General features: G+C 35.6%; 1 protein-coding gene across 1 annotated transcript in view; it reads right to left on the bottom strand.

Moving 5' to 3' along the window:
- AGTPBP1 (ATP/GTP binding protein 1) overlaps positions 1-12,411 on the bottom strand; it is a 198,666-nt gene that overhangs the window by 92,817 nt on the left and 93,438 nt on the right. The window contains 2 exon segments of the mRNA XM_021927597.2: positions 8,689-8,805; positions 12,257-12,354. Coding sequence (XP_021783289.1) covers positions 8,689-8,805; positions 12,257-12,354 — 215 coding nt within the window.

The following is a 12,411-nucleotide window of genomic DNA, read 5'->3' as shown; positions in this document are numbered from 1 at the left end:
GATTTCCCAAGCACTGAAATAGAAGTGCAGAATCAGATATTATAATCAATTTTAATAATGCAAACTGACCAGAACACTAAACTCTCCAAAAACACTTGTATTAATGTATATTCCCGGTAACGATACATAAGAGTATCTCTTTCAACTGCTGTCTTCTTTGCCAACATTCGATACTATAGTTTTTAAAAAAACATTTTCTAACGTGGTAGATAAGAAATATTTTCTTGCTGCTATTTTACTTTGCATTTCTTTGACTACTAGGAAGCAAACACTTTTCTATACATCTGTTAATCAGCTGCAATTCTTAGGTAACTTTTTTGTTCCTGGATACAGGGTTTTCTTATTTTATGGTACAAATTTTCATGTTAAAAAATTTGTATACACATACATACACAAATCCTCCAGCTAACCCATTTTTTGAAAATTATTTTTCTGGATTTGCAATTGATCTTTTAATTTGGGTTAATTTCCTTATATACATCATGGAGTCAAAATGAATCTTTCATTGTGATTTATTCCTTGAATGTCCACTGTATATAAAGCAAGGATTCAAAGATGATTCACAGGACCCCCTGTACTATAGCTATGCCAAGAAGACAGTGGAAGCACTAAGGAGGGAATAGGTAGTTCTGCATTAAAAGGGCTAAAGGGGTGGTAAGTCTGCATTAAAAAACACATTTTGTAGGAAACATGGTAGGCTAAGTATCCACCCCACAGAACCATTTACAATTGTTACATATATTAAAATATTTTAAGTATGTCATTAAGTGGATAAGAAAGCAAGGATAAAGGCAAAGTTTCGAATGAAGAAGGGATCCCTATGTGATAAGCTGAAGACTGAAGCTAGCTTTCACTTTGAAAACATGTGATAAACCAGGTGACCTTGGGTTCGGATTTTCCCATCTCAAAGACGATGAAGGACAGGAGAAAAACCCTGAACTGGCATAAGGTAATTTTCCTCTCAAAAACATTAAACTCCAGAATGACATCTTCAATATATAGGTCCTAGAAATACTCCCACCACAAAAGGGGGGAAAAAAAAAACATAAAAAGAAAAGCCAACTGTCTTAAATTTTAAACCATAGCTCTAACACAGTGAAAAGTATCACTATTCACAAACTGGTATTAAAAGTCGGCCATCAAATCACACGGATTCATAGCCTGAATTCACATCACCTTGGTGGTCCAAAAGCCCTTGAGGATTCAATCTATAATGGTGACTCTCAAAAGCAACAGCTTCTGGAGTTTCCACATACAAAATTATAAAGAAGGAAAGAATCCTAAACATACAATTCAGCAAGGTAGAAGGAAAAAGAACCAAAAGAAACATCAGATATTGAAAAAGACCTACAAGAATCTCAGACTAAGAAATGACCATATTTTGTATGTTCAAAGAAATAAAATATAGAAAACAAGAATTAAAGACTTATTAAATGCATTTTGTAAGCTTTTTTTTTTTTTTTTTTTTTGGAGAGGGAATCTCACTCTGTCTCCAGGCTGGAATGCAGTGGCGCAATCTCCGCTCACCGCAACCTCCTACTCCCTGGTTCAAGCAATTTTCTCTGCCTTAGCCTCCCGAGTAGCTAGGATTACAGGTATGCACCACCACACCCAGCTACTTTTTGTATTTTTAGTAGAGATGGGGTTTCATCATATTGGCCATAGTCTCGATCTCCTGACCTCGTGATCTCAATTTCCTGACTTTCTGATCCACCCGCCTCGGCCTCCCAAAGTGCCAGGATTATAGGCCTGAGCCACCGCGCTCAGCCCCTAGTAGACATTTCTAATGACAGATGAGACAAAGCCAAAAAGAGAATTAGTAAACTGGCAGATAGTTCTAATGAAATAACCTGAAGGCAGCATAGAGAGGCAAAGAAAAGGAAAGCAGAAAAAAGAGGTTAAAAGACATGGAAGGGAGTAAAAAGGTCTACATTCAATTTGAATTGCAAAAGAGAGAGGGCGGAAACTAAATGCAGTACCTGAAGTAGAGAATGCAGTTTTTCCAAATCTTATGAGAAAACAACTCACAGAATCCAAATACAATAAATCCCAAACAGGATTTTAAAAAAGAAAATCCGCACTTAGTCAACATTACTAGGAAACTGTAGCATTAAAGCAAAAACAGTACATGTTAAAAGCCACCAAAAATAGTTTCTTGTAAAATAAAAACACACATTTACCATACATACCACCTATTAATTTCACTGATAGGTATTTACCCAAGAGAAATGAAAGCATATCTCCCCAAAAAGATTTTTGTTTGTTTGTTTGTTTTTGAGACAGAGTTTTGCTCTTGTTGCCCAGGCTGGAGTGCAGTGGCGCAATCTCAGCTCACTGCAACCTCCAGCTCCCGGGTTCAAGCAATTCTCCTGCCTCAGTCTCCCAAGTAGCTGGGATTACAGGTGCCTGCCACCATGCCCAGCTAATTTTTGGTTTTTCAGTAGAGACGGGGTTTCACCATGTTGGCGAGAATGGTCTTGAACTCCTAACCTCAGGTGATCCACCCGCTTCAGCCTCCCAAAGTGCTGGGATTACAGTTGTGAGCCACCACACCCAGCCACCCCAAAAAATTTTGTGCACAAATTGTTATCAACTTTACTCATATTAAAGTCCAATGAAGTCTAAAACTTCAGACATTCCAACACTCATCCACAAAGAAATTGTGGTATATTTCCACAATAAAATACTGCCAAGCAATTAAAGAAAGAACCACTGTCACGTGCAGTAACATGGATAAACCTCAAAAACACATGCTCAGCAAAAGAAGCCTGACCCTAAAAAGGAAACGCTGTATGATTCCATTTATAAGAAGTTCTAAAACAGTCAAGACTAGACACAGTGACAGACAGCAGATCAGCAGTCACCTGCACAGGAGAGAAAGAGACTTCAAGGGCCCCAAGGAGACTTTCTGGAATGACAAGAAATAATTCTGTCTCAATGTGTGGTAGTCACATAGGTGGATAAATTTGTCAAAACTCACTGAACTTAAGTGAAACTTACTGTATGTAAATTATAACTCAATAAAGTTGATTTTTAAAAAGTAGCCAGAGGAAGAGATTAATTTTAAGAATGTTTTAGGAATGTTTACAAAATAAAGAATGTTTACAAAATAAAGACACTTTCAGGGAGAGAGGGCAAGAGAGCATGTGCACAAGTGCATATCAAGTTCACGCCACTAAATGACAGGATCCCAACAGAAGGTCTGAGACACAAAAGGTAATGAAAATTTTTAAAGTGGTAAAAATGTGGGTAAGTCTACACTAAATGTTTTACATTTAGTAAAAAAAAAGCAAAGCAGTAACGACAAGCGGGTGGTTGTTTTATTTTTATTTTTATTTTTTTTTTGAGATGGAGTCTTGCTCTGTCGTCCAGGCTGGAGTGCAGTGGCCAGATCTCAGCTCACTGCAAGCTCCGCCTCCCGGGTTTATGCCATTCTCTTGCCTCAGCCTCCCAAGTAGCTGGGACTACAGGCGCCCGCCACCTCGCCCGGCTAATTTTTTGTATTTTTTAGTAGAGACGGGGTTTCACCATGTTAGCCAGGATGGTCTCGATCTCCTGACCTTGTGATCCGCCCGTCTCGGCCTCCCAAAGTGCTGGGATTACAGGCTTGAGCCACCGTGCCTGGCTCCAAGTGGGTTTTTTAAAAGCTAGAGTTAAGATACATAAAAAACCTATCTGACGTTACTGCTTTGCTTTTTACGTTTAGTAAAAAAAGTATATGTATATAAATATATACATATAAAAGTTGATTTGGGAAGTCACGGTAGTTAGAATACTCAAAGTTTCCATTTATTACTGTGGGAAAGAGGAAAGAAAGCTCCTGATTTACTTTAGACTTTGATAAAGATGTTGGAAAATCTAGAGTAACTAGAATTTTTGCTTATTTGTCAATAATCAAACTAATACTTTACATAGATACAGTTTATGTAAATTATACCTCAAAAAAGTTGATTAAAATAAAAAATAAAAAGACTATATGTACAGTTTTCAAACTAGTAATAGGTAAAGGTGGAGTGAGAGAAAGATAATCCAAATGAAGGCAAGAAAAAGAGATAAACATAAAGAGATAAAACTATTAAAAATAAGATTTCATAAATATAAATCCAAATACAGAAGTAATTACATGTAAATTATCTAAATGCTTCAGTTAAATGACAAAACTCAGATTTGGTATTTTTAAAATCCAACTATACGCTGTTCAAAAAATACACATCGAAGGATACTGAAAAGTTAAAAGTTAATATAAGTACATTAATTTTTTTTTTTTTTTGAGACGGAGTCTCGCTCTGTCGCCCAGGCTGGAGTGCAGTGGCCGGATCTCAGCTCACTGCAAGCTCTGCCTCCCGGGTTCACGCCATTCTCCTGCCTCAGCCTCCCAAGTAGCTGGGACTACAGGTGCCCGCCACCTCGCCCGGCTAGTTTTTTGTATTTTTTTAGTAGAGACGGGGTTTCACCGTGTCAGCCAGGATGGTCTCGATCTCCTGACCTCGTGATCCGCCCGTCTCGGCCTCCCAAAGTGCTGGGATTACAGGCTTGAGCCACCGCGCCCGGCTAATATTTTTTAAAGTGCTTTTTGTCTTAGAATCTTAGAGGTAAAGACAGTAACTTCATAATGATAAAAAGTCCAATTCAAAAAAGGAAGAAAACTCAATCTACATGTATATACAATAAATAATAACCCTCAACAAATATATAACAAAAAACCGACAGACCTGCAAAGAGAAACATACTCATAATCACAGTGAGAAATTTTTCCATTGTGAGAAATTTTTTAAATACTTTTCACAGTGATTAACAGAATAAGAATAAAGATCCATAAGGATAAAAGAGAACTTAACTTCTCAACACAACTAACAATCCTTCTCCTAATAGCAAATAGACAACTGTGACTAACAAGTGCAGAGTAATTTTCAAACACATAAGAAATAGTAACAAAAGTTGATCATATCCAAGGCCATAAAACGAGCCTCAAAAATTTTAAAAGGTTATGATTAGAAATAATTTGTCCTCTTATTGTACAACTACATGCTAGAAATCAATCAAAAAGATTTAAAATTTTTTATCTTTTTTAGAAAGCCAATTTTAAAAATTATCTTTTTTAAAAAACCAATGAATCAAAAAAACCGCATAAGATTCAGAGTAAAGATAATAAAAACATTAAACATCAAAATTACTGCTTATAAGATGCAGCAAAAACAGTAATTATAGGGAAATTCATAGCCTATCTATGCATGCATACATACACACCCATGTGCATGCACGCGTGCGTGCACACACACACACACACACAAAAAGAATAAGGCTGAAAATTACTGGATGTCTACCTTAGATGATAATGCAAAAAAAGAAAATAAAAAAGAATGAAGGCAGCAAAAGTCAAGACACAGCACTTTAAACATACTATTTAGAGATATGAGGATTAACTCAAAAACATACAAAAAGTAATTTCAGGATTTAGCATGTGGGAAAGGATTACCTATGTAAAACTATTTGACGCTTTAAACTTTTTCCATGAATAACTTTGACGAAAATTGAAAACCAAATTTAACATGAGGAAAACAAGAAAGAAAAACAAAATATAACAAAAGTCCACATAGTAAATGTCACCATACTACTACAGACGTATGAATAAAAGAACTGTGAAAATGCAGAATTTTGATACTTTCAATATTCTGCCATCAAGAAACAAGAGAAAATAAATCTATAATTGTCACTATGAGTAAATAAACATAGCTTTGAAAGCATGGTAAGGATGTTGATAATTACTTTAATAATACCATACGTTGCCTTCCAATAGCATTCATTTTCCATCTGGCCGCTGAATAGTGGCCTTAACACATCTGGAAACAAAGTGGGCAGCATTCAAGATTGAAACAAACACATAAAGTAATCTTAAGCATTAATGGTTGATGCTGAAAATAATATACAAATGAAAGTGGAAAAAGTCATAATTGAAATTAACTTCATTTATGTTTATTATCTTATGATCTACAAGAAATGGATACAAAGATAGCTGAAGAAATTTCTTTCAAACACATCCTACCTGGAACTAACCAATCTTTTTAATCCTTGAAAGCATGTCTTACATATCGCTGCTAAAATTCAAATACACACCTCAAAAAACAGAGCCTGAAGTATCAAATAATGCATTCCTTTGAAACTTAAAAATGACAAAGATAATCAAGTGGCAACACAATTACCTTAGAAATAATTTTTTGATTATGTCAATAAAAGACAATATGCTATTTCCCATTACATATGCTACAGAAATAGAGCTACTCTATATAAAACTTTACAGCAGAATAAACAATAAATTAATAAATGTGTACTACTTGAAATACCTGAAGTATCATCTTTTGCTTAAAGAAAATAAAAAGGAATAACTTAGTGACAAGCTCTTTCACTCAGACCTGTCTTTACAATCTGACACTGGAGAAGCCAAACTAATGGACAAGTTGGCAGGCTGTTCATAAAGTGCCATGTAGGAAATCATCAAGGTTAGCCTATTCTGGGTGACAAACTATAATTAGAAAACAAGGACTCTAAACATAGAAAGCAAGAATAATCCATCACAACCTAAAAGAAAGAAAACTCACTTGTAAGAGAATGAGAATCAAAGTCCTGGGCTTAATACCCAAAAATAGGTTACTTTTTTCTATTCCCAAATCAAAACTACAATGTGTAATCACATGAGAGTAGTGTCCCCTTAACTAAGGTTTGGATTTCCATGGTTTCAGTTACTGGAGGTTAATCACAGTCTGAAGTATTAAACGGAAAAGTACAGAAATAAACAATTCGTAAGTTTTAAAGAGTGCTCCATTCCGAGTAGCATGATATAATCTCACACCATCATGCTCCATCCCACCCAGGACATGACTCATCCTTTGTCCAGTGTATCCACAATATCTATGCTACCAACCTGTTAGTTGCTCAGTAGCCATCTGTTATCAGATCAGAAAAAACATAGTATATAAAGGGTTTGGTTTCAGGCATCCACTGGGGGTCTTGGAACCTATCTCCCATGGATAAGGGGGGCCTACTGTATATATTTCTTACATGGACAGAAAAAGTAGAATATACAGAAGAAATAGGCGATTTCTTCACACAATAATCGATTTCCTCCTCAAACCTTTTCCACAGTATTCTTCTGCCTTGATTTAGTAGTATTTGTTACTGCTGGTATTTTCAAGTGGTGCTTAGCTAGGCACAAATGTGTCACGAGAGCTAACAGATAACTGCTGTAGGTTGAATGGAAGAGAATCAACCTACACTCTTTCCCAAATGCCTCTTCCTGTCTTCTTTTTTTATTTTCTTTTGACAAATACCTTCTCCTTCATTCCTGCCTTGCTTCTATTACCCCTGATTTCAAAGTACCTTCTCAGGTACCTCAAATCTAGGGGGAATAACAAGATACCAGAGCAGGGAGTGGCAGGCAGGGCTGCAGAAGGTGGATAGTTGTTGCATCTTTTACGGCATCTAAGGCTTCTAAGTTCCCCAGGTGAAACCTGAATGATTAGAACCATGAAATGTAAACTCTAGGTGATAAATATTTCTTCTTTTTTTTTTTTTTTTAGACAAAGTCTCGCTCTGTTGCCAGGCTGCTGGAATGCAGTGGTGCAATCTCAACTCACTGCAACCTCCACCTCCCAGGTTCAAGAGATTCTCCTGCCTCAGAATTCGAGTGGCTGCAACTACAGGTGCGTGTCATCACGCCCAGCTACTTTTCTTATTTTTAGTAGAAACGGGGTTTCGCCATATTGGTCAGGTTGGTCTCGAACTCCTGACCTCAAATGATCTACCCATCTTGGCCTCCCAAAGTGCTGGGCTTACAGGCATCAGCCACCACACCTGGCAACGAGTATTTCTTTTTTATTTCTCATCTATAACCTCACAACTATAACCTCACAAGAAAGTATTTTTCTTTAAGCAACTAGAAATTAAGTGTACGAAATTTGGGGAGCAAAGGAAGGGCTAAACAAATCTTTAAGATTATCTAGTTCAAACTCTTTGACATTTTAAGATCCTGGGCGATTTCATAGATTTATCCAAGGAATCATCACAAAAGCCAGTTAAATGCCAACAATTCGATCAACTTGACTTGCCCTATAATCCAGGCTGAATAAAAAAACTATGTCCATTAAAGTGATGAAAAAAAAACTAAAGTGACAAAAAATGTAATAGTCCACCTTCCTTTTTTATCTTTTTCTTTTTGGAGACAGAGTCTTGCTCTTTCTCTAGGCTAGAGTGCAGTGGCACAATCTCGGCTCACTGCAACCTCCACCTCCCAGGTTTAAGCTATTCCCCTGCCTTAGCCTCCCGAGTAGCTGGGACTACAGGAACGTGCCACCACGCCCGGCTAATTTTTTTTGTATTTTAGTAGAGACGGGGTTTCATCCTGTTGGCCAGGACAGTCTCGATTTCCTGACCTCGTGATCCACCCACCTTGAACTCCCAAAGTGCTGGGATTACAGGCATGAGGCACTGCGCCCGGCCCATCTCCCCTCATTTTACAATTGCTTAACTGCAACTCAGGATGTTGACATAATTATTCAATGTCACTCAGAAAAGCAATGCTAGTTTCACTTTTTAGAAATGGAAAGAGAATAAAAACAGTGATTATCGACCTAAGCGAGAAAAAATAACTTTTTATTAAAATCAGTTAAGATGCTGAATTTTCTATATTTATACCTGAAAATCATCAACAAGCTCAGGGAAAAGGTGTTCATACATTTTTAGATCTTCTATTGTTCGTCCCGGTTCTTGCTGGGGTTTTAGTTTGTTAATATCTGTTTCAATATCATCATTCTGAAATGATAAAAAGAGTATGTTACCAGGTAAAACAAAATTTTTAAAAATTACAGAATACATTTTAGATTTGAAATGTTCCAAGTTATTAATTACATGTAATTAAAGAATAATTACTGAATAAATGTTGCATTAATTTTATCTTAAATTCAAATTTCCTTATTGCTTTGGGGTTGTTGTGTTATTGTCGGGTACTTTTGTTTTGTTTTTGTTGTGGTTACTCTAATATAACAGAGTATTTGGGCTACTGAAAACAGAAAAACTTGTGCAAAGATCAAGACTCCAGTACATCCTCCTCGTTCTCCCTTACTGCCATCATTTTGTTCATATTAAAGGGCAGTAAAACTTAAGAAGATTAAATTGGAAAACATACATATATATGATGACGGTGATAATAAAACAGCTAACATTTATTAAGCACTGAAAATAAATGAAGCACTATGCTAAGCATTTTACATATATTATTTAATCTATTCTGCATAAGAACATTATGAAATTACCCCCATTTAACTGAAGAGGAAAATGAGCTATGGAGAAGTTAAGTCATTTGCTGAAAATTACACATCTTGCAAAGAAAGGAGCCAGGATAAAAACCAGTTAGAGTGATTCTGAAGCACCACACTGTCAGCCAGCATGACACACTGCCCCAATACAGATTAATGATGACCACACACTCTTAGAGTGCATGGGAAATAAAGTTCCTTTAGAAAAGCTCGGTGTCACCATTCACTCTGTTTTCAGCGAGGGGAAAAGTTAGGAGTGGAACAAGAGCCAGAAATGATTTCCATGTCTCTCTAGGAAGAAAAGCAGGTGGATGTAAAGGAAAACTATGTCCTCAGAGAAACAAGATATGTACCCAGGATCATTGTGTTCTATACGCTCTTCAGAGAAGAGCTAATGAATTCCATGATAAGAGGGCAAATGTCAGCTTATCTACTACCCAAGCTATTTTCTAGGATCCTCAATGACTCTGGCCTCACACAAACTAATTATTATCTTTGTTATGGCTAAAGAGAGATAATAATACCATTTATTAATTTTCAATTGGTACTATTTTTAATTTTGTATTTACTTACTACCAGTGTAAACTACTTATTTTTCAGCCTAATTTACAAATTTATTTTACTATACTTCAATCCTCAAAAAACTTTATATACATGTATCTGACCATACTTAACACATATTAACTACTAGTTTAAAAGAAAAAACATACTATGTATTTCTTATTATTTCATATTCAGGAATTTAGCTATTATTTACATAGTCAGTGAAAAAGATTTTCCTCATTGCTATGCATAATATTGATTTTATTTAAATATTATCATATTAATCACTGTATCATTGTATAATTATTACATGAATATGTAATTTAATCTCTTTAAATTACACATTTATGAACCAATAATGTAATAATTTTCCTGTTTAACATCCAATAGAATACATAATGTTTCTAAAATAAAAAATAATTTACAAAGGTATTCTTTTCTCTAAACTTACTAGTTCAATATTTGATATCGTTTTGTGAAAATATGGTCTTACACAGGTGGCTCTTTATTTGGGGAAAAAAATAAAAAACAGACTTTACCTGTAAAACAGGCATAATGAGGAAAGAAAACTATAACACTCCAAAAGCTCAACAGCAGGGAATTTTGTGTCTTGGTTTAAGAAGAAACAGTAGTGAAGAACTACTTACAGACTCATCAGAAAAAAAACAAAACAACCTGCTACCACTCCTTAAAAGTTCTGCTAGTTAAGGAAGGAACAAAGAGTGCACTGGAACTTATATACGGTCAAGTTGTGGCTATCTGGAGATGAATCTTCGAGAAACTACCAGTTTCTATAAAGGCTCCAAACTCTGAAAAATCCGGGGCAAAGAAAATGGAATCACAGTAAAAAAAAGTTACTACCATAAGAGAACACAAATAAATAATATTCCTACTACAATGTAGCAGTTCACTTGAAGGATGAAGGAATAGGATTCAGATAAAAAGAGGAAAAATTGAGTAACGTCTAAATGTAAAGTCAATGAGAATAAGAGGCAGGGCAGCAGTAGGAAAGAAAAAGAAGATAATAAAGCTCAGCAGTCTCAAAAAGCCAACAATTCTTTAGTTCTTGAAGAAAAATTATCTTTTAGTACAGTATAGTGGTAAAGAGAGTGGACATTCCACTAGACTGCTTTCTGAATCCTGGCTCCACCTCTTATAAACTAGACTGAGAAGCTCTCTCTTCCTCTGTTTCCTATGTGCTTATACAACCTGTACTTACCTCATACAGTTGCTATGAGGATCTAATGGTTACTATGTATATGTAAAAGAGTTTGGACTAGCACAGTTAAGTGTTCAATAACAAAATGTATTTTGTTCTTATTACTGTAACTGCTGTGTTAAGATAAAGTAGGGAAAACGTGAGCAATCACTGATAGCCCAGTGAATAATACAAGCTCACAACTACATTTCCAAAGATGTCAATGTTATAAGACAAAGAAATCTGCAGAAACGTTCCAGATTAAAGGAGACTAAAGAGACCAGATAATTAAGTGCAGTACCTGATGCCAGGACACAGATGTAGTTTAGATTGGCTAACTTGACAGTTTCGTCAAAGCTTGCTTTGGTGATCACATTTGCTGGTTACAAAATTGGTTCTGTATCTATTAAGACAGAAATCTTCCAATATCTTCACTTCTATCTCCAAAGTGAATCAAATACTCAGTGTACCCCAATTTTGATAGTTTTGCAAGACAAAAATGGTCCAAACAGGCAAAAGTCAAATTAATCCCTCCTTCCCCACCAAAAAAAAAAAAAAAAAGGCAATAAGCTAAACAGCTAGCAAAAGAGACCACTTTTCTGCAGATGCTAGAGTGGTCCTCTCTCAATAAATAAAGCAAAACATAGACTTTCTAGGCTTCCAGAGGTACAATGAAACTCCGAAAACTTACCTGCCTCCTTTACCTAACATCTTATGTAATATGACAATAATTTTATATTTTCTCAATAACATTTTTTTCACTTCCTTGTTCAATTAACTGAAACCTAAGAAGCATTATGCAAACACTAATTCTCACAAAAACGAATCCATTATAGACTACTTTCCTACTGTTTTTGTATCCCCAAAAGATTGCTGACCAAGGGTAATAATGCATTTTGAAATAAGTTGTCACAATAGAGTTTCAGATCACTTTCCTTCAATTTTGTAGATTTCAAAATCTAAGGCAGAAAGGTTCGATAAAACCTTTCTGGTCAGAGAAAGTGAAAACAAGTTACTTTAAGGTCCTTTTCAGACCAGTGGATTTAAACCAATATCATCTACCCCTTTAACTGCATAGTCATCCACGGTAAAAAGATGTGGACAAAGTAAAACCTACAATTACATATATATTTATTTACCCAATTTTTGTTTTACAACTGTAGTATATCATTTATAAAGCTAACTAATTACAGAAATTTATACTAACCTTAAAATTTTGATCTAGGTCATCTTCATTCTCAGTTTCGTTTTCAGCTTCTACATCAATATCATCGTTGTCATCACTTTCATCTACTACGTCATCCACTATGATACAAAATGTGCTATAAGTAGGTCAGAGGTAAGCATTCTACAACATGCATA

Source organism: Papio anubis, chromosome 13 (genome assembly GCF_008728515.1).
Source record: "Papio anubis isolate 15944 chromosome 13, Panubis1.0, whole genome shotgun sequence".
NCBI classification, from domain to species: domain Eukaryota; kingdom Metazoa; phylum Chordata; class Mammalia; order Primates; family Cercopithecidae; genus Papio; species Papio anubis.
The sequence above is the reverse complement of the archived record's forward strand: the minus strand, read 5'-3'. Positions and strand labels throughout refer to the sequence as shown.